At 43.3% G+C, this 21,133-nt stretch overlaps 4 protein-coding genes across 6 annotated transcripts in view; 2 read left to right on the top strand and 2 right to left on the bottom strand.

Annotated features, from left to right (window-relative positions):
- Positions 1 to 2,687: 2,687 nt before the first annotated feature.
- Positions 2,688 to 5,827, top strand: arf1 (ADP-ribosylation factor 1). The gene is made up of 5 exons (XM_047028168.1): positions 2,688 to 2,781; positions 3,399 to 3,581; positions 3,731 to 3,841; positions 3,939 to 4,063; positions 4,193 to 5,827. The coding sequence occupies exons 2-5, from the start codon at positions 3,437 to 3,439 to the stop codon at positions 4,352 to 4,354; spliced, it is 543 nt and encodes a 180-aa protein (XP_046884124.1). The 5' UTR covers positions 2,688 to 2,781; positions 3,399 to 3,436; the 3' UTR covers positions 4,355 to 5,827.
- Positions 5,828 to 6,806: 979 nt separating this feature from the next.
- Positions 6,807 to 11,162, bottom strand: c10h1orf35 (chromosome 10 C1orf35 homolog). The gene is made up of 8 exons (XM_047027470.1): positions 10,442 to 11,162; positions 9,661 to 9,811; positions 9,538 to 9,583; positions 9,350 to 9,432; positions 9,084 to 9,156; positions 8,840 to 8,919; positions 8,608 to 8,733; positions 6,807 to 7,455 (listed from the first exon to the last, which is right to left on the bottom strand). Exons 1-8 carry the CDS (start codon positions 10,536 to 10,538, stop codon positions 7,200 to 7,202), a joined length of 912 nt encoding a protein of 303 aa, XP_046883426.1. The 5' UTR covers positions 10,539 to 11,162; the 3' UTR covers positions 6,807 to 7,199.
- On the top strand, positions 10,158 to 18,156 carry guk1a (guanylate kinase 1a). Of its 3 annotated transcripts, none has more exons than XM_047027474.1 (7): positions 10,158 to 10,346; positions 14,108 to 14,221; positions 14,372 to 14,413; positions 14,514 to 14,749; positions 14,950 to 15,034; positions 15,116 to 15,201; positions 15,318 to 18,156. In XM_047027474.1, exons 1-7 carry the CDS (start codon positions 10,322 to 10,324, stop codon positions 15,354 to 15,356), a joined length of 627 nt encoding a protein of 208 aa, XP_046883430.1. In that variant the 5' UTR covers positions 10,158 to 10,321; the 3' UTR covers positions 15,357 to 18,156. The 3 variants fall into 3 exon arrangements, with proteins under 3 accessions (XP_046883430.1, XP_046883428.1, XP_046883427.1); XM_047027472.1 differs by lacking the exon at positions 10,158 to 10,346 and adding an exon at positions 11,208 to 11,319; XM_047027471.1 differs by lacking the exon at positions 10,158 to 10,346 and adding an exon at positions 13,160 to 13,253.
- An 83-nt stretch (positions 18,157 to 18,239) lies between these two features.
- LOC124473019 (obscurin-like) overlaps positions 18,240 to 21,133 on the bottom strand; it is a 62,358-nt gene continuing 59,464 nt past the window's right edge. The window contains exon 89 of the mRNA XM_047028235.1: positions 18,240 to 20,759. Within this exon, the coding sequence (XP_046884191.1) occupies positions 19,631 to 20,759 (1,129 nt within the window). The 3' untranslated portion in view covers positions 18,240 to 19,630. The remainder of the gene's footprint in view (positions 20,760 to 21,133) is intronic.

The raw sequence follows: 21,133 nt of genomic DNA, 5'->3' as shown, positions 1-21,133 counted from the left end.
GCTAAACGGATTGCTCACTTGGCTGTCACAACGGAATTACTGTCGATAAAAGATCAACTGTTGATTTCACAAGATGCCGGGCAGGTGTTTCCCCAAACCCAACTTGTCTGACTTCATCACCTGCACCTGTGCTTCTCCTCCCTGTGCCACGGTAGGATCTGTGTGGGGTATGAGTCCCTCGAGTTTAAGAAGCAGGTTCTCTCCAAGTCAAACAGTGCTTTGGTGCTAGATTTGCTTTATTTGGCCTTGTTAATTGCATTTATTAACATGGCCCTCCGGCATGGGCTGGGGATGTAAGACATCATCCAAACTCTAGTGGCTAGGAGTCACAGAGCATCCATTGTTTTGGTTTCTGTTCTCAGCAGTCTGTCTAACCAAGGTGTGCAGATCACACAGCAGCATAGATGACTGTCCTTCTATTACATGGAGACAATTTCAGTTGGTTGTACTAAAACAGTTTATATAGTCATCCATCCACTCAATAGCCACTTGATGTTATTGGCATCTGACACCAGTACTTCAGAATCTGTCTGGTCTACCTTTGTCCTGTAGAGGGCAGTGGATTTCTGTCACTTCTGAAGTCGGCAGGAAAAGGGATTGTCCGACGTAACAGTGTGTGGCCCAAACATTCTGTACAAGGAGATGGTAGCCCTCATTGTATGGGATGAATTCAGGTAAACTAGTACATTTTTTGCATGCATTTTCTCGTTGGAGATTCCCGATTAACTAGTGGCCTGAACCTTTCTGTGACACCACACCAATCACGTTTTGTGATTTCAGTCACATAACATCCATGTTAAACCTAGAGTCAAAGTTATGTGGACTAAACATTGTCATAGCAGGGAGGAAAACTTTCTGTAGTTTAAGTGTCCCACATTACCTAATGTCCCAGATTACCCGGATTCACCCTGCATGTGTGAACATTTGAAATCATAATGTTTGTTTTTGCCTGACTTGATTATTTGGAGAGATAAACTATTGCTGAAACTTTGTAGATTAGAGTATGAAATGGCATAAAGAGGGTGGTCAGTGAATATCTTAAAACTAAAACTTTTACCAGATATAATGTGGTTCTGTTGAGCAAATTGAATGCTTAGTAAAAGGGGACAACATCTATAAATAAAACGTAATGTCTTAAAAGCAACTACGATATAGGAATAAAAAGCATGAGGAAAAGGTTATTTTAATTTGGACTTGCTATGGTGAAACCCTATCCATTTAAAATCAAATAAAACATCTTGCTGTGAAAACACAGCACTCTTTTACAAGCAAGGACAACGGTTGCTGTAAAAAATAAGCTGAAAGCGGGACAGACCTGCAGTCAGTGAAGTGATTTTTTTTTTTTTACAAAAGATGCCGGATTTAACAACAGGCGTTTGGAGCTTAGGCCCCATGGGGAAATCAATGATCAATGGGCGTCAGCAATACAGCCTAAGAGAAATCCCCAATGAAGTCTATGGCACTGGTGGCGGCAGTCGACGACCCAGCAAGAAGAGACAGAGCGGCCGGGTGGCGACGGGGAGGTGGAGGGTCTCTTACAGTGGTAGCATGGACAAACTATAGGGAGAGAAACGTATTTAAAGGCACGGCAGCGGTATGATAGGCTTGCGGAGAAGGGAGGTCACTGTGCTAAATGATAGAATCCCGATGACAGCCCAGGCATTGAGGTATAGGGAAAGGAGAGAGCGTGCGTAGTGGTGGCAGTGTGCAGTGGGACGTAATATGTATGGCCCGAGCGTGCAGAGGTCGGTCTTGCCTGACTGAACTTGCGCTAAGCTTCATTTGGCACGGTAAAACCACAAATTATTCTTCTCTGTGTGGTCCCCCCCTCCCACCACCAAAAGAATGACTAGCGTATTTAGCAAACATTTGTATATAGTATCTATAATATAAAAGCATACACCACCATTACATGACTCTATGGGTCCTCATATAATTCAAATAGTGGGCTATCCAACTGAATATTAGTCATCTTTGTCAGTGGACACCTGTTTCCCTGGTACAAAGAAGACTTTGTTGTGGAGTAATGAAGGAGAGGTCTTGCATTAGGAGAGAGGGGAATTGCTGGGCAGGACAGGTCTCTGCCTTCCACCCCCATAGTGGCAACAGCTCTGAGATCGTGAGAAGATGATGAAAAGCCAAGTCTTTGGTTGTCACCCTTCAACTGCCTGCCTGTGCATATGAATATGTGTCATTGTATGCAACAGCGGACATATCAAGGGGCATATGCAACTCATTACTCAGCTGGAAAGCAAGACACAGCATGCTGGCTTCAGAAAAAAGTTGTGTATCAGGAGATAGTGTCCAAATACATATTTAGAAGACATAGTATGGACGTGTGTGTTTGATTGTCATGTTTTTCAAACAACATAACAGACGTTTGTTTTGATACTGGATCAGGTAACTTAATGTAATCCAACCCCTATGTTAGAGTAAACTAAGGTAGGCCTATAACTGAGGCAAAGCATGGTCCGTTCTCTTGCTCTCAGCACGTTGAATGACGAACCCGTTTGTCCAACCGTTTTACAGGATGTAAAAGGGGTTTGTATTTTAGAGAAGTATTTTCAAGAAGCCGCACATTGTATTTAAATTCAGTCATCCCTTAAGAATTAATACAAAATGGACTGCATTGCATGTAATTCCACTCCCGTCCATAGAGACGCCCTGGCTCGAACACTGAAGTTTCATTGGAACCTGTTGTCTGACGTGGCCAAAAAACAATCGCCATCTTGAGGAAGGAAACGCCTTGATGAGGAAAGTCTTGACAGCCAACTAACAACTGTAAGAAAAAAAACTATTTCTACACTATGCATTTTGTACACTGGCGTTGAGCAGTCGTTTATATTTAATGACTTATGCATGTATCTATCTGAAATGTAAAGTAGGCAAGCGTGCTGTCTTGGCAAGACTCTGAAGAAACTTGAAATATGGAATGCTAGCTAGCCTAGCTAACTTTGCTAGCTACTAGGAAGTTAGCTGTTTTGCTAGCTACACCGGTTCATCCCGGTGCTGGAACCTATAGCCAAGTTTCAATTATTAGCCTCCATGTGATACCGTATATCTTCTGCATCCTCCGGTGAACAATAAGGTTGCCGGCGTCACATTAACTCACGGGTATCAATCTGGCTCGCCATCTATCTGACTGATTAGGTAACTTTGGCAGCATTTCATATCAACGAATGGACAGGCCTGTATACTAGGTCGTTAACCAGCCCATTACGTGTGGTTGGTATTTTATGTCATTCCAACTGAAACGGTTCAGCACAATTTAATCAAAACTGCACTGCCATGCATGGGGAAGTTTGCGGTCCCCTCCGACTTTTTCAGTGCATCATGGTTAACTAGCTGACTGACGACGTTAATACTTTATCCATGCATTCTGTTTGTGTGTGCCGCAGGTTTCTTTTTACCATAGTTGATTCCCATCACCGGCATCATGGGGAATATGTTTGCAGGCCTGTTTAAAATGTTCGGTAAGAAAGAGATGAGAATTCTCATGGTGGGTCTCGACGCCGCAGGGAAAACAACAATTCTTTACAAGCTCAAACTTGGAGAAATTGTGACTACCATCCCAACCATAGGTGAGCATTTTACTCAAGTTGACAATGCATTCTAAATTAAAGTTTTTTGTATTGTTCAACATGAGCCTTACTCCTACTATTAAAATTTGAGTCAACTTCTGCTTTTCCCTTTTAAGTCTGACATTTTGTGAAACGGGTCTGTGTCGTAGGTTTTAACGTGGAAACAGTGGAGTACAAGAGTATAAGTTTTACTGTGTGGGATGTCGGCGGTCAAGACAAAATTCGACCGTTGTGGCGTCACTACTTTCAGAACACACAGGGTAAGTTTTGTGAAATGAACAAGCGTGTGTGATACTTCTTGTGAAACATCTTCACTCAAACTATTCCTCACCGTGTCTGCCTGTCTCATGGTCACAGGTCTCATCTTCGTAGTGGACAGCAACGACAGAGAGCGAGTGAACGAAGCCAGGGAAGAGCTGATGAGGATGTTGGCAGAAGACGAGTTGAGAGAGGCTGTGCTATTAGTCTTTGCAAACAAACAGGTAAATTATAGGCTATCCATTCTTCTGCATGTGCCATTCAAAAATAAAGCACGTGTTTATGTGTACATTGGCTGGTGACACTCAAACTCATCTTACTCATGCTTTGAAAAACATTTCATATATTTCTAGGACCTCCCGAATGCAATGGACGCAGCTGAGATCACAGACAAGCTTGGACTTCATTCCCTCCGCCATAGAAACTGGTACATCCAGGCCACCTGTGCCACAAGTGGGGATGGGCTCTATGAAGGACTGGATTGGTTGTCTAATCAGTTGAAGAACCAGAAATAACTCACTTCTGCTCTAACCTTCCATCCTGTACCTTCACTACCCTGCTCTGTACCCCTTCTGATGTTGCAAATTGAGCTACTCTGTCAAAAAAAAAAAAAAAAATGAAACAAAACAAAAAGTACTCGAAGCTGCCCTCATTACATCTCTAGTTACAATACATACAACGGCCCAGGTGGGACTATCCCATCTTGGAAAGCTGTCAGGTTTCTTATTTAATGTAAATAGTCATGTTCTGGTTATGAGGCAGCTTATTGCACACTTACACACAAACACCCTGCCATGGTTGTTTCCCTTCCTGTCCCATAGGCGCACATAAGTGGAAAAGGGAGGCTAAAACATAATAATGTAACCAGCCGTCATGTGAGCTACCCCGATCCCAGCCGGAGTAGTATTTACATCGAGCGTATGATAGTCGCTGGTCGTTTGTACTGTACTGAGGAGCGATGAGTCATTGCGGGCTAACTATTCTGAACGATACACAGATGCACTACTTGCAACTACTTTTGGATACCTTAAATTGCAACCGTATCCTGCTCCAGCGTACAATTGAGCAAACACTGGCGTTACCAAGTTGTACTGTTTGAACTGTGAAAGTAACAAGATGAACCCTAAAACAAAAGTCGGCTTCAAAGTCAGTCCGTCTGCTTCAAAGAGGAGTCTTGTCAGCATTTACCAGCCTTTGTGGTCTATCAGATGTTATAACTTCAATTGATAAGTGGATGCCATAAACCGTGTATTCTTTTTAAATATCTCATTCACACGCTTTTTTGATTGCAGAGATCCTGTCTGTTTAGTCTGACAGCATCTCAGGTTAATCGTGTTCATGAGCCTGAATGAGCAAAAAACGCATGATGTGGTTTGTTGGACTTGTCAGACATGCAATTGATTGTCTAACTGGACTGGCTAATTGATTGTTTACATTTTAAGCCTGTACAAGCATCCTGTCACCATACTGTCAGCTCGTGCCCAAGGGTTGGGCTGTACTGATGAGGGACTTAAAGCAGTCACTCACTGATGTCCTCTGAGTGCTCAGAATCCATCAAGACATTGTGCCATGCCTTTTTAACGAGAATGGTAAAATATATATTTATCTTTTGGAGCCAGGCATTTTGATGGCAATACAAAATCTGTATGATGAGCTACATGTTTAACATAGTGCTAGTTTTTCTTTATTTTTAATAATGTCCTTTGCTTAATTCTTTTGGGGTGCTTCAGTCCTCTTGTCAAAGATGCTGTTCCTTACCTTTATTTTTATCTAAAGGTCTGGGTGTTATATGCTCTGAAATCGTTTTAGTCTATAAAGCAAAGTGGTGCATTAAACCCATGTTTGATAACTGAATGCCTGAATCTTTGTAGAAAAAAAAAATGTATATTAATCTATTATCAAACTTTGTCTCAATGTATTTTTTAAGTAACGTTATGTCATCTTTCATTTTGTGAGAAAAGCACTGTAATAAAGGAGATTGGAGAAAATATTGGCCCACCGATTGTTAGACGTCGTGTCTGTTCCCCTTCAATGGTGAATGGACCTTCTCCTGGTATACATGGCACCAAGTTTGAGAAGGATTCTGCCCTCACCACTCAAATCAAGTGACAAGTCCTTGCAGTCATTTCAGTATTATAAACATGACCTTACTTCCACATCAGATAATACCCTAGTGCAAAATTGGTCATCCGCACATGGACTGAAATTCTCCAGTAACACCCAAATGTTCTCACGGCTTGACCTGGGGAGGTGACGGTAACCACCCAAACTTGGTGTTCGATTAGTGACAAATGGCTAGCGGGGCCAGCACTGTGGGTCGAGCCTGCCCAGGCGCCATGGAGTTGGGGGGTGCAATTTAGGAGCAATCTAGGACAACGTTCTTTCAGGTTGATTAGGCTGCTATGGTTAACGCAGCCAAGCCTATAAAACATGGCAGGAGAGTATGGTGGTCATGGAATGGGAGGGGGCGTGAGTCTTGGGTCCCTTACAGGGTGGCTTTGTCTAGCCATCTCTCCTGCTGGTCCATCAGCTTGGTTTGTGTGTGGCAGCCCTAACGGTACTCGGCCATATAAAGAAGCCGCCTGGTTTTTTGCACTCTCCTTTGTGAATGCCTTGCTCTTTTTAGGGCACCCCCAGGTGCCAGCCAGCAGAATGCACCCTTTCAGACCAATTCAGGGCAAATGCAAACACTACAGTCCATTATGACTAGTAGAGTGCATTCCAATGGTATCTCAACAGCCAGGGAGCTGAACCTAGAACAGAGAGGGACAAAGGAGTGCTAGGTTGACAGAGGAAAGAAAAGGAGCAGAGATGCTGAGCGGTGAGATGGATGGAAGAGAGGTGTTAGACAAAAGAATTGAGGAGCATCTCAAAGGATATTTAATAAACATGTACATCAGGCCAAACCGGACAGTAGACTGGTCAGGAAGTGGTTGAAAGTGTGTTTGAAGCAATCTTTACCAAGTGGACTTTTTAATGTATTTTTTATTGAGAAACCGTACATTATCTTCCTCCTTCGTCATGTGGTATGAACAACATCTGAGATTGGATTCAGACAACTGAGCAATACAGAATACCATTAAAACACACAAATAATGAATTGGGTTTTACCACCTGCATATGACAAAACATTACATAAAAACGACACAATAATAAAGAGACTCAAATAAACAATGGCCTGTTAGTTCCAATATGAATCTGTTACAGGAATGTTCAAAAGCAACGTGTTTGAGAGTGCAAACTGACTGGTGTCCAGGCCCAGTGCAGTGGGTCCAGGCTGGGCATGCAGACCATGCTGCTGTGCTGTGGTGTGGAGCGCTCCCTCCGCGTGTGCCTGATTGGGGGGGGTGAGGGTGGACATTAGTTGTCAGAATCTGTGTCGTGGCGCCGCCTGTGGCTTTGTGTGGGAGCAGCAGGGGCCGTCTTGTGGCTGGCACGGTTACGGGGGACAGGGGACCCCCCGTCGGAGGAGTCTGTGTCATGCCGCTGATGGCGTCGTTGGGGGGAAGGGAGGTGGTGCTCGGCCTTTGCCCCCCCCCTTGAATGGCTGTCATTGGGTCTGGCTCCGCTCTGACTGCGGCATGATGGATTATGATGATGGTGGTCCTTTCTGTGTCTAAGCGCACACACACACAGTCAGTCAATGATTGGAAGAGAAAAGGTGGGGTTGAGTGAGGCAGTGTGTGATCTTGGCAGGGATGATACACAGATATCATTTCTTTGATAACATGTTTTCTCAGAGACAGGGTTCGTACAGATACTGCACAATGAAATTCCAGGACTTTCAAGGACCTTTTAAGCACTATTTTGGGGGGTTTTCAAATCACTGCAAGCAGAGATCTCATTTATCAAACATATATGTTATTTACTTTAAATTAATCCTTATTAAAAGATACAAATGTTATTCAATCAAGAGCAGCAAATGATTTTCTCTGTTTCTTTTGTTCTTTGATTAACATGAATGAGCCGGACAGCAGTGGGTTTATTAGATGGCTGTCTCTTTAAGACCTGACGCGCATGTTGCGGATCTGACACATATCCGGTTTTCTTCCAGCTCTTCACCTTCATTTAGAACGTTGAAACTTATTTTAGACTGCTTACAAGGATACTTAAAAATCCTAATCAATAATGTCCTGGCGCGCACTGTCTGAGAAGAAGCGGCTTTCCTCTTGGTGTGTGTATGAATCTACTTTGGCTTTTATTGTGCTTGAAAAACACAAATGAATTGAGAGCATGATCATATGCTATAACGCAAACCAAAGAATGCCAGAAACATTTTATGGTGCTTTAATTAAATTAGCAGGAGGGGGATGGGCTGAGGCGTTTATTTTGAGTGAAATTACTGTATTTATGTTTATTTTTATGAACACTTCGAAATGACTTTGTCAATTCATATATGTTGTCTTTAAACAATTCAAGCACTTTTCAAGTACCTCATCATTAATATGACAAGCCTTTTCAAGGCTTTTTCAGGACTTAAATTTCAAAAAGTCAAATTCAAGCACTAAGCACCTTGTACGAACCCTGCAGAGAGGTTCAATTCCCTACTGATAGCTGATTATAATTTCTATATTGCTAAATATCTCTATAGGCAATTATAATAATATGAGGCATGCTGACACATCACAGTGGACTGAGTATGTTTCACTGGGGCCAATGCTTTCAGATTGAACGACAACACTTTGGTGAAATGGATGGACTAAGTTCATAAAACAGAGCTTTGGAACCCTCTAGTGGTCAGACATGATAGTAGAAATATTGGGCTAACCTTTTACTGTTAAAGTCGGATTCTGAGGATGACAAAGAGTCTTGTCGCTGTCTTTTCTTCTTCTTTTCCTTCTTCCTTTTCTCCTTTTTGCTCTTTTTGTCCTTTTTCTTCTTTTTCTTCTCATGGCTATGGAATATGAGGGTGACAGATTAACGGGCTACTGAGCACTAACCATCCAAAACCGACAACTGTAAATTCTTTCTTTTGTGGACTCAGTTTAAGTGTTTCTCACCTTATATCTACATCCTGTTTTTCAGTATTCTCAGATGCCTTTTTGACGGAACTTTCCAGATGTACTTCAGATTTATGGTGCTGTGGGAAAAAGGCACACCATAAACAAAATCAACATCTAGCAAACCACAATTATTTGGGGGGTTTCTTGTGTATTTAGAGCTCCACTCAGAAACGTGTCATTTAAACTGACAGAACCATTTAAACTGACAGAACCATTGCCTTACAAAACAAAAGTATCTTACAGTGAAGACGGACAAGCCGATCTTGGCAGCCTCCTTCTCCTGTTGGGACATCATCAGTTTCCGTGATCCTACACTGGAGATGAAGACACAAATCATTAAAACCCTACAATCAAGATACAGTAAAAGGCCTGGCATTCTCTTTACTCAACATTCAAGAGGGTCCAGAAACAAATACTGTAGTCAATAAAATATGCAAAACTGGTGTAAGCGACTTTAATTGAGAGGCTTATGATAAATGCATCCCCCAAAAATGTGGGCGCTTTTACCTGGAGCTTCCAAGACCTGAAACACGGTCCACATCTCTCTCCTCACCATCTACATCTTCCCTCCGACACACGTCTGCCAAGTCCTGATAAGCACAGTCATATCTGGCTGTCAACAATGACCTGATGAAAGCCAATCTTTCACATGTCTAAGAAAAATGACTTTTCAGAATTATGAGAGGATAAATTACCTCTTTGGTCAGCCCAGTTGGTTGTCTCCTTATATTTTTGTGTCCTCTGAAAAGAAAGAACAAGTTAAGAAGGTCCAGTTTTCTTTGCATGGTTATATGGTTTCTACTAAATGTAACACTTACAGAGCTACCATAAGAGCCTCCTGCTCTGCTTCTTTTACAGCAGCAAGCTCCTCTTCTCTGGACAAAGGTGCGCCACCTTTCTTGTCCTTGGCATACCAGGTTAGGTCTTTGCCCTTTTGCCATCGACCAACAGGTGCCATTAGAGAGTTCCCTGGAAACACAATCATGATGAAAATGTGCGTTCAGTATTGAGTTCCTATGACATAATTAAGATGAATTTTAGTAACGAGAACATCATGAATGCCAAATGGTCAAATGACAGTATCTTGGCTGAGGAGAGATTTGACGACAAAAAAATATTATTTCCTGCTTTTATGCGTAATGTGCACTGTTAAATACAGATACTAGCTGGCTGACTGTATTTAATGCATTTGGTACTATACAGATAAACTTGCTATGTGTTATCGGGACAGAGTAATGAACTTGCATTTATTATCTTACCCCCCAAAAAACGCGGGTGGCCACCTAGATACGCTACGTACTTTTGGCGTTCTCGGGCATTTGCCGTACTCAGCGTCACCCACTTCAATATGGTGGCTAGCATTAATCTTCTGCTAAGTTACGATATCAGACGGTAGTTAGCAAGCTTAGTGACCAAGTTAGCAATTACAAAGCAAGGGCTCTTAAGACAACGTATTTGGAGATACCAAAAACCAATGTAATGAGGGGATATACGTCTGGAAAAGGTAAGACATTGTGCCACATGTGCAGTATTATCTGGCTCGTAACTTAACATCATCGACGTTGCCAGCAGGCACCGCTAGCTAGGCGATCTACTCACCAAGGTAGTTTTCCCTGTGTTTATCGCCTTTCACATCGTCCCAGTTGAACTGATCTTGACCTCCCCTTACACCTCCAGATCTCGAGGACCCAAACATTGCTGCAATGTTTGTTTGACAGATGCGCCACTGGTAGTAGTGTGGGGAGCTCAACTACTCGACACGTGCACGCTAGTGCCACTGTAGTAGGAGAGGCCTTGTTAAGTTTTCATCCGGGAAGTACAGTATCCTGTCCAATGTTTTCCCCCTCGAATACACAAAAGGGTAGCGCTGGCCCTGGGATCAGATGATGACGAAGGTGTGCCTAGCTGGCTTAAATATGGCTTGGTTATAAATCAGCTAGTTAGTTAACTAAACAAGGACACCTCTAATGCTTGAACTAAAGGAAACTAAAACCATAAACTCCCAACGGACTCATTGCATCATGGTAGCCTAGCTTGTTCGCTAAGCGGTGTCTAGCTAACGATTAACGTTTGTCAGCTGGTTATGCAGGGGTTATCGCGCGCAAGCTTTTTCAGGCTGCATCCCTGTTCTTCTACACTACATTATTGGAACAATGGCAATAAGCATTTTAACGCCTAAAAGCATGCATAATGGTGGTTCATTTATTATTGGATTTGTTAGTTCATTGTCTATGAAGATGTAGGATTTTGCTGGTATTCCAGTTTGACTTGTGCGCAGCAAGGATTGTTTAACTACTTCCGCGCAGTGGTCTAGACGTTTACGACGGCTCGTGATGATGACGTCAGCACAGTCACAATTACTGTAATGTCTCACACGAAAAGTAGACCGTGGAGAAAGACACTTTGGAGACGATACATACTTCTGGGACAACAGGCATTGCAGATGTACGTGAGATATTTTTCAAGGCTCTTCTCAGGTATGATGTATCAGTAGTTGTGCCAATAATTTGTTTCATCATGTATTCATTCTCCTAGCCAGATAGTCTGATGATGTAGAACCTCCGGGTTTAATCTGTTCAGTGATGCTGGTCAAGCCGTTTTAAGCAGCATCTTCAGATGGATATTGTTTCTTCATGATTTGTCATCATGGAATATTTGCTACATTCATAACAAAGTTAAAAATGTGTTTCATAGCTGACATTTAAACCACCACACACTTGATCCACACAGTTGATAATGGTATGCGGCTAGTTGGATTTAGCTGACAAGCTGAGTTTGGCCATTTATGGTCGGCTATTATCAGTAGTAACCTAGACAACATTATAAGCTCAAAGGTGTTGTTTGTCCAGTTTGTAATGCACCATTTGTCTTTTAATTGTCAGGGCATTCCTTTGTACACCACAGACGCAAATTGTACTTGATTGAGTTGGCCCTTTAAATGGAGAACAGGTGCCACCATGTGACAGAAAGGACAGTAATGAACAGAAAGCAAATTCAGATTGACTGGTATAGTATGTGGTCGTACAGTCTAGTTCATATTGATACCAGAATGAAATGACAAAACGGCTTTGGAAGACAGCTGACTTCGATATCCAACATTTCTTATTAAACCAGACCACCAACCATTATTAACCATCCACACACACTCACGAGAAACATATCAGCATGACCACCTTTGTTTATAATCGCACCCTACAGTGGACTGCAGTCACCAATAATATAATAAACTTAACAGAGGACACATGTTTAAAGTTTGGTCACATGCTAAGGAGAAAAATACTTTAGCCCTAATGCAAAATGCTGATCTTTGGACCAGGAAACGGATCTCTCAAGTAATTTCAAGCTCACATGCCCTTAATTTACTAACACAGTCCTCTTTCAAAGACTAATGAAGCTTTGCAGATCAGATCAGGCTTTAGTGTTCTTCAAATGTTGAAGTATGCCATGTCCTGTTGCAACTCATTCACTTACTGACTCGACCTGCATGAGAAGGAATGTTCATTCTTGTATGAGCAAAATAATGGGAATGACAGGATTAGGTTTAGGGATTTGCCAAGTCATTTCAGCCTGACACTTGGACCTTGAGTGTCATTTTAATAATGTCTCTCAGTGACCCAGCGTCAGAGTGGAGGCTCTGTTTCTGACGCAGTGTTTCAAACATTCAAGAGGCGAGAGAGAATGCCTCTGTCACTTGCAGCTGCGATACCAGCCTTGTAGGATCGGTTTGGCAGGGAGACGATTCAGGGCTAAAGCTGTGCGTTCAGGTGTCGGTTCAACAAAAGAAAGTAGCGATTGGGAACGTGCTGGAAATGTGACGCCTCTCTGTCACGGGCCTCTTTTTAACTTTTGTTTTCATCTGCAAACTGACTCGTAGGTTCAGCTCGTCATTGAAGAGACTTGTTGCTGAGGGGTCACAGGGGGCAAAGCATGGCATGGTATCCTTGCTGTGTGTCTTATTTGAGGAGATTTTGTATCCCCATATCTGGTTTCTAAGTAAGTAGAAGTAGTAGTCATGATTTTCAATAGGCTTCTCCTTTTCTTATTTCCTACGGTCTGTTGCGTAAAACCTGCAACACTAGTCTGGACAGTGGTAATAGATGTTCCTTGACAGTATTGGGGGCAGGTAGTTATCTTTGTGCTGATGGTTTCTTAGTTGTGACGGGTCAGCTGAATCACGTTTCATCTTTTGTTAATCTAGATATGATAGTATATTTGTCAGAGCAGGACTAGAACAGTTGGTCAGGCCCGTCCTGTTGGAGCTGTACAGTTTATATGCACAGAGACCCAAACACAGGCACACCCTTCTATTCAGAATCTCTTCCTCTGGCTGTTCTTGCCCTCCCACTTCCTGCTGAGTGTCCGTCTTGCTCACACTCACACACACACACGTTAGCACGGAGGGAAGAGATGGGTAAGGAGAGAATGGAAGAAACCTGTTAGAATGAAGACTTCAGATGGTTAGATGTCTGAGAAACTTGGTGAAAGATTTAGGTCATTGTTGTATTGTCAGTCAAATAGATTTGGAGGTCAGAGCCCTTTTTTTCCCTTTGGCATAGTTCAATGCTATCTTACAGTAGCCTAATGCTAAGGTTGTTCTCCAGTTTAGCTTTCCTAATTCTTTAATTATGTTTTTGAACCCACTAAGTGGACAATGGCTATGCTAGTTATGTTATTGCGACAGCTTGTTTTAACATAGGTTCTCTTAAGTTAGTTGTTTATTGCTTTCTTTAACATGTTGACATGTTATATAGCACTAGGTTAATAGATTCTAAGCGTTTTTGTTAAGTGGTTGTGTGTGCTTATCTGAAAATAAGTAAAAATTAGTCAAATATATAATTTTCTCCACAAATGTGATATTCGTGTTTTTCCGAACCTTGCTTATTTGCTTCATAATTACTCAACCTCAAAAATAGGAAGGTTCTCTAATTAGGACCAGTAAGCATATTTCCTGATTAGAGGCTCCCTAGAAACAGGACCTGATTACCTCTCCTGTGTCTACCGGTCTTGTGTAAACATGTTTTGATTGCTTACTTGGCTTTCTGGAAAGGAAAATACCAAGTACAAGATTATCAAGAAAATCCTGTAATTCAAGGTTGTCTATGTACTGCACCACTGTAATTCGATACAAGTCGTTAAGTCCTCTCGCATTAGATTCCTAGTTCCAGGCTAGCACTGGGTGTCAAGTGACCACGCCCTGACCAAGCCCAGTGTGGAGCAGGGCAGTGTGACCTGTCCTCACCTCTTTCTTGTCCTCTGTCCCCACAGCTATGGCTGGACCCAGGCCCGTGGTGCTGAGCGGCCCATCCGGGGCGGGCAAGAGCACCCTCCTCAAGAGGCTCATGAAGGAGTACGAGGGCATCTTCGGCTTCAGCGTGTCGCGTAAGTCCACCCCAGTCCCACTGCACCGCTCATCGGCCAAATGAAACGATGAGTAAGACAGATCTCCGGCTTGCCCGGCTCTCTGCAGTGTGTCTTGGAGGATGTAGAAAGAGGCCTAAGCCCCCCCCAAATGTTGTTCTCATCTCTCAGATACAACGAGGAACCCTCGTCCTGGGGAAGAGCACGGCAAAGGTACGCTGTCTGCCTCAAGCCCGGTCTTCTCACTTAACGTTTAACTTTACCAAACAAGTCTGGTCTTCCGCTCTCTAACGGTGGTTTGCGGTCGCTTCAGATTACCATTACGTCACGAGGGAAGCCATGCAGGCCGCGATCGACCGGGGGGAGTTCATCGAGAACGCCGAGTTTTCGGGAAACATGTACGGCACGAGCAAAGCTGCCGTCCAGGCCGTGCAGGCCAGGAACCTCATCTGCATCCTGGACATTGACATGCAGGGCGTGAAGAACATCAAGAGGACCGACCTCAACCCCATCTACGTCTCCATCCAGCCTCCGTCCATGAACATCCTGGTGAGCCTGTGGCCCGTCTGCCAACCGGGCCTGCTTAAGCACACGCGCCTCCTCGACACTGTCTTTTATCTGCAGCCTGCAGCCGTGGCCTTGCACTTGAGTGTGTGCTTTTGTTCTTGGCTGCGTAAGCAGGGTTTCATAAAAAAAAAGACCCCAGTGCTCAATGTCAATCATTTTATATTTGATTTCTCCCATTTCAGGAAAATCGTTTGAGGGACAGAAAAACGGAGTCTGAGGACAGCCTTCAGAAGCGTTTGGAAGCGGCTCACGTGGACATGAAACTGAGTAAGTCTGACCGCAGCTTAGAGAAAGTTTTCTCCCAAATCCTATTGGACTGTCTTGATGAGCTCTGCTTTGTCTTTTAAGGCAAGGAGCCCGGTGTTTTTGATGTTGTTATCGTCAACGATAACCTGGAGGAAGCCTATGCCAAACTTCGGGATTCCCTACTGGAGGTGAGTTATCATTGGACTTAATGTAGCTCTCTGGAATTGGGCCACATCATTCATTGTGCTTGTTAAACACAGTCGTCAGCGAAATGTCAAATTTGGAAAAAATCCTTTCTCTCCAGGAAATCAAGCAAGTCGAGAAGAACAACATGCCCTCTTAAGGTTTGAGAAGCCTGACAGCTCACCCCCACCTCAGTCCACTCACACTGTATGGTAGACTCCCCATTCCAGTCCAGAACATTCCGACATGTAAACCCCGGACAACATTGCTCACTCAAACGCAGATGTTCAATGCTGTGTTTTAGATAGCTTAGAACACCTTCGCCCTCCTCTTCTTTTGTGTGTCTGGTGTCAGGTTAGAAGACTGTTGTGACAGAAGGATCCACGGTGCATGTTACACATTCATTTTATTATGTTCACCATAAAGGAGGGAGTGACAGCACAGGAAAGACTGCCTTGTTTCTGATTAGGAGTCCTTATAGCAGCCTATTGTAATCTTTATTAATCTCTGATGAAGAGGAACCAGTCTAGCTGGTAAGCAACACTCCCACAGGCCTTGTAAAAAAAATAAAATACAAAATAAATATATATATATATTCATGGTGGGGTTGCAGTTCTATAAACTTAAAATTGTCTGATTATCTTAAATGTAGGAAGCTATAGCTCTCCCGCTTGCATATCTCAATATATCTAATCATCTCCGCTATCCCGCCACATAACTTGTGTGTTGCGTGCACAGTAAGGTACCGTTCCACGGTATCAGTGCCAGACAAGTGCACATTCAAGGATTCCTGGCTGGAAGAAGAAAATGTTGATTTGTAAAGATGTCAGCAATGCGCGCATTGCCGGAAATAATTTCCGCAAATAATCAATGAAACTGTAGTCAATGGGCGAGGCAGCATTTAAAAATGTTCCTACACAGATATGATGAGGCTTGTTTTTCGAACCAAGGAAACTCCTGTGCATCTTGGATGGTTTTAACATGACATGCTCCAGCAGTACGAAATTGCGTTCAGCATCGATACAGCAGCATATGTTGATATCTGGGTTGTGTCATTATCAAACTGTTGAAGATGCACAAAAGTTCCACTGCTTTCAGTCACACGAGTATCATGTAATATCTGGACAGTGGCCACTTTAATGGTATCAGACCTACAGACATAAGTCACTACATACAAGACTTTCTAAATGGGAGATGACAACTATATCCAATTCATGCTCTAATACATTTACTTTATTTAGCTGACTCTTTTATCCAGAGCGATTTACAGTAAGTACAGGGACATTCCCCCGAGGCAAGTAGGGTGAAGTGCCTTGCCCAAGGACACAACTTCATTTGGCACGGCCGGGAATCGAACTGGGGACCTTCAGATTACTAGCCCGATTCCATAACCGCTCAGCCATCTCCCTCCATTATACATGCTGTGTTGAGTCCGTGAATTTGAGAAAATGGGTAATTGAAAGTCACAGAAAAGTCAATTTGATGTTTAACAAGGGATCCCTGAATAAGAGTTGAAAAGGTAATCAGAGGTGGTTGGTTGATAAAGGCACTGCTGTTTTCTTAAGTTTGACTACATCCTGTTCTATTTATTACTATTTGGTTGATGAAGGAGAACTTATTGTGGAGAGGCTTTAATCAGATTAATGCTTTATCAGCTACTGTCAAAACCGGTTCCATTATCAAAGCCAGGAACAAATAGAAGGAGAAAGTTTTTTTGATGCTATTTTGATGCTAACCTCCGGTTACTTTTAAAAAAGGGACTTTTGAGTCTCATGCATTTCTGTTGTGTGTACATAGGGCAGCTAACAACCACAAAGTCAGGTTTGGATTACAGCACACTCAAGCTAACCAATAACAATGTAGTTCTGGACACAGATTTTCATTATAAATGTCAACTGATCTCAGGAACTATCTGCTGTGTACTGCTTGTTAATCAGATGGCTGACTTACTACCATCAGCTAGCACTTAACATTACAGTTCATCAGCATTCAGCAACACAACAAATATAAATAAGAATTGCATTTTGACCTACCCATTAAAACACTCAGCACTTGGTATCTTCATGTTACCAACAAAGAATTTGGAGGTATTTGTTTTGGAATTATCGTTGATGATTTAACGCTAAGTATTTTGTGACAAAACAATTATACCAATATTACCCAATCTCGATTCACATTGTGAACATCTGATAGCAAGGTTTATAATCATGATCAAAATCAATTTTTTTAGACCATATCTGAACTTGTGAATGGCGTCAAAATGTCTATTCTTTTTCTTGACAGATTTATATTGTACATTTGTAAATCTTTTATATTGCATGTTGTTTTGTTACATATTTCTTTTACAGTCCGATCAGTAATTTATAATGATGCCTCGTAAGCCTCCCTTGTTGTAAATCAGCAGTGTGTCGGTCCTGTATCTCATTCAAGGATCGTGGAAGTTAAAGACATCCCTTTGGAAACAAGCACACAAATCATCCACTTTACTTGAAACAAGCAATTTGAATTCCAAAAAGATTTCATGTCCATGTTGGAAGTTTACACACAGGATTTGTTGTCCCAGCTTTTTATCTGTGTATGTAGCTTGGTATGTTTAACAAAGTAATTGTTGAAAGCCTTAAATTAACTAAATTATTAACAGTCAACTGATGTATTTGCTCTGATTTGTATTGCTTTAACAACATAAAGGAATAATCTTTGCAAATGTTCTAAGATGTCTAGAGATGCATGTCAACTGCTGTATTTGCTCTTCCTCCTAAATGTATCTCGTTCCTTGCTCAAAATGTTTACTTTAACAACACAACTAAACATTGTATATGTTCTAAGGTGTCTAGAGATGCATGTTTGCTTGGTTCCAATATTTAAAATGTACACTGCTTTTAGAAACAAGGCATTGTTGGATATGTAAGTCATAGAAAGCAATGTGTGTATTTTACAAATGTAATAAATTTAAACAAGTGTGTAGCGTCCCATTTTTTCGAACCAATGTATAACTTTCATTCTAGTGTGTATTGGATAATACATTAGAGACATAAATGGTTTGCAATTCAATTTTTATTCACATTCAACACTAGCCCACGTACACAAGCATAATTCCATCAGCTAAACGCGGACGCATTTGTGCCTTTATGTTTAATTTACACAATTTACCATGTTAAGCTTTTCATTCAAAAAAACACTAAAACATCTCTGTGAAGGAAATCAAGTTTAAACACGATAAAATTAGTAAATTAAGTGAGACAGAACTAACTAACCATTGCGCAATGCTCAGTAGACCAAGATACACAACACAGGATTACAGGATTTAATCAGTGAGATTATCACCCAATCAGTTTTAAAAAGCAAATGTCATGCAGTCACTTCTCTAAACAAAACCCTTCACGTTTTTGAGGTCAGTCCCATTTTATTGGTGCTGTATCAACATCAGCATTCAAATCATTCAATGAAAAAGGAATGACCTCTATAACACTATTCAGTGCAGGATGACATGCTATAATGGGTACCTGAAGTAAACACAAACATTTACATCACACCTGTATCATAGACGTAGATCACTCCACACCCCAAGTTATATCTTAGCATCACAACTTAGTACGAACTTGCAGAATTCAGTAATAGGCGCACACCTAGAAATGCTTCCCTACGGACAGCCCAAGTCAAAGAAAATTAGTCACACTATTGACTCATTTGAACCATCACATCAGCTCTCTCAATACAGCCCAGTGACATTTATCAACATAAAACTTAACTGTATAATGCGATCATTCTTTTAAAAACTCAGTTTACTGTAGGATATCTTACTACAAATCTCTGTGCTCGTCTGTACAGTGCAAACTGTTGAGGCTTGATATTTCGTCTACCAGTTTTTCCTTAGGCAGGAAATATACATGTACAAAAAGTGACATTCCTTGTGTTAAAGTGGAGGTCTGTCATGTAATTAAACCTCTACACTGACTTGTGACATGCTGTAGTCTGATCTCTGACAGGAATTACAAGACAGTGTCATTCAAAAGCAACTGCACTGCTTAACAGATGGGCGGCGAGCCTGTACATGGTTAGAAAGTCCCATGTGGTATCACTGCATACTCGGCAAGTCATATTTGTAATTTCTTCTGCATCACATTGGTGGCAAAGCTGCATTACTTTGAGGCTTGCACAGAATGCTTTTGAAAGAACCAAAACCACATTGCAAATGCTCACCTTGTCTTTAACAGTTTCCTCCTCACCACGGCTGACCTTCAGCGTTTAACAGGAGACATAGCAGGGGATCTATCACTTTCCGATGGGTTGCTTCAAAATGGAATGGTCTGCCATTTGCAGTATATGCAATGTTAGAATATGTATTTTAACATTTAAGAAGAAATGTTCCCATTTAAGACTAAAAGGGCTATTGTACCTAATACAAATGACTGCTCTACCCCAGCTATTTTACGGTTATTGGTTTTCACACAGATTCTTCTTGCTTATTTGAAGAGTGACTGGTTTGCCCACAGACGTGTACCCATAGGTCTGCGCCGACAACTTGGTTTTGTAGCTCTGCTGGCCTACTTCCACTCTCTGCACCTCGGAGCAGTAGGAGGGCTTGACCTCCAGCTTGGCGTGGCTGAACGCGGCCACTTGGCTCACCACGATGGGCACCTCCCTCACCCTCTGGGCCTGGCCTGCAGTGGGGTGGTGGGAGAACAGGCTGCTGGTGAGGTGCTCCCTGAAGCGGCTGAAAAAGCCGGGTCTGGGGCCGGGCGCCGCCATGGGGCAGCCCACGTTGAGGAGGACGGGCTGGCCCACGGAGGAGCCGCCGATCTCCCTCTGAAGAACGGAGATCTCGCAGGGCTTCTCAGCGGGGGGGCTCGGAGCGCTGGTGGAGCCGTAAGTCTCCCCCTCCCCTGGGACGTAGTCCTCCAGGTCCTCCAGGGTGAGCGCGCGCCCTCCCTGGGTCAGGATCTTGGGCTCCAGGCTCCCCAGAGGGTCGTTAGCGCGGTCGTCATCATCCGGTTCTGCGACGATGGTCTCCCTGTCCTCCTGGTCCTCCTGATCATCGGGGCTCAGGACAGAGGAGAGCTCCCAGGCTCCTCCGCCGAGTCCGGGACCGAGCTCAGCCACGTGGGCCCCCTCCTCATCCTCCCAGACTAGGGGCTGGCTGGTGGCCACCTCCCCCTGGAGCTCCGCCTGGGCCGGCTTGTTGTTGGAGTTGTTCCTGTTGGGGTTACCCGGGGTGTACCTCCTCAGCCGGGCGGAGGAGGTGGGGGTCGGCGATCGCTCGGAGCCCGCAGGAGAGGCGCCCCTCCTTCTGGACAGCATGGGAGACTTGTTGACCTTGTACTCGATGATTTCCTCCACCTCCACCCACCTGGGCTGCGGCCTGGCCGATGCTCCCTCCGGCTCGGTGACGTAGAGGGTGGGGATGGTGGTCTTTCTGGGGGTGGGCTGCCTCCTCTGCCTGCTGGCTGCGGGGGGCTCCGGGGTGGAGGTCTCAGAGCGGTGGGCCCCGGCTGACAGCCGCCCGGGGGACGCCCCGCGTCTCTTCAGACGAGTGTTCTTCACCACCGTGGTTATGGTCTCCTCGCTGTGAGAGAACCACAGGGTATCAGAGAAACATCCAGAGACAACTATTAACACTCCGGAGTGACATGTTACAAGCCATAGATAACAAGCTGTTCTTCACACACACACACAGCAATGTGGAGGATTCTCTCACCAAGCACACAAATCATGTTATCCAGTGAAAGGCTTTGCTTGCAAGCACACATCATACCATTCAATACACATTGGCCATGTAGCCTACATGCAAAACTGTAACCTCCATGCTTTAAACAAATTGACAGAGCATTCTCGGAGCACTATACTCCACTGTGCTGTGAAAGAAGGGCATTCGGTTCAACCAGGCCCCTGGCACTCAGGGTCTAAATACTGCCCAGCCCTGCATGCATGGGCCCTGGA

The sequence above is a fragment of the Hypomesus transpacificus genome, chromosome 10 (assembly GCF_021917145.1).
Source record: "Hypomesus transpacificus isolate Combined female chromosome 10, fHypTra1, whole genome shotgun sequence".
Classification (NCBI taxonomy): Eukaryota; Metazoa; Chordata; class Actinopteri; order Osmeriformes; family Osmeridae; genus Hypomesus; species Hypomesus transpacificus.
The sequence above is the reverse complement of the archived record's forward strand: the minus strand, read 5'-3'. Positions and strand labels throughout refer to the sequence as shown.

Excerpts from the sequence above, each read along its gene's own strand:
- arf1 (XM_047028168.1), top strand. The coding sequence starts at position 3,437 with ATGGGGAATATGTTTGCAGGCCTGTTTAAAATGTTCGGTAAGAAAGAG. Across the intron at positions 3,842-3,938 it reads CTACTTTCAGAACACACAGG|GTCTCATCTTCGTAGTGGAC; the intron begins GTAAGTTTTGTG and ends TCATGGTCACAG. Across the intron at positions 4,064-4,192 it reads TAGTCTTTGCAAACAAACAG|GACCTCCCGAATGCAATGGA; the intron begins GTAAATTATAGG and ends ATATATTTCTAG.
- c10h1orf35 (XM_047027470.1), bottom strand. The coding sequence starts at position 10,538 with ATGTTTGGGTCCTCGAGATCTGGAGGTGTAAGGGGAGGTCAAGATCAG. Across the intron at positions 9,584-9,660 it reads GAGGCTCTTATGGTAGCTCT|AGGACACAAAAATATAAGGA; the intron begins GTAAGTGTTACA and ends CTTTCTTTTCAG. Across the intron at positions 8,920-9,083 it reads TCGGCTTGTCCGTCTTCACT|CACCATAAATCTGAAGTACA; the intron begins GTAAGATACTTT and ends TTTTTCCCACAG.
- guk1a (XM_047027472.1), top strand. The coding sequence starts at position 11,208 with ATGTCTCACACGAAAAGTAGACCGTGGAGAAAGACACTTTGGAGACGA. Across the intron at positions 11,320-14,107 it reads TTTTTCAAGGCTCTTCTCAG|CTATGGCTGGACCCAGGCCC; the intron begins GTATGATGTATC and ends CTGTCCCCACAG. Across the intron at positions 15,035-15,115 it reads TCACGTGGACATGAAACTGA|GCAAGGAGCCCGGTGTTTTT; the intron begins GTAAGTCTGACC and ends TTGTCTTTTAAG.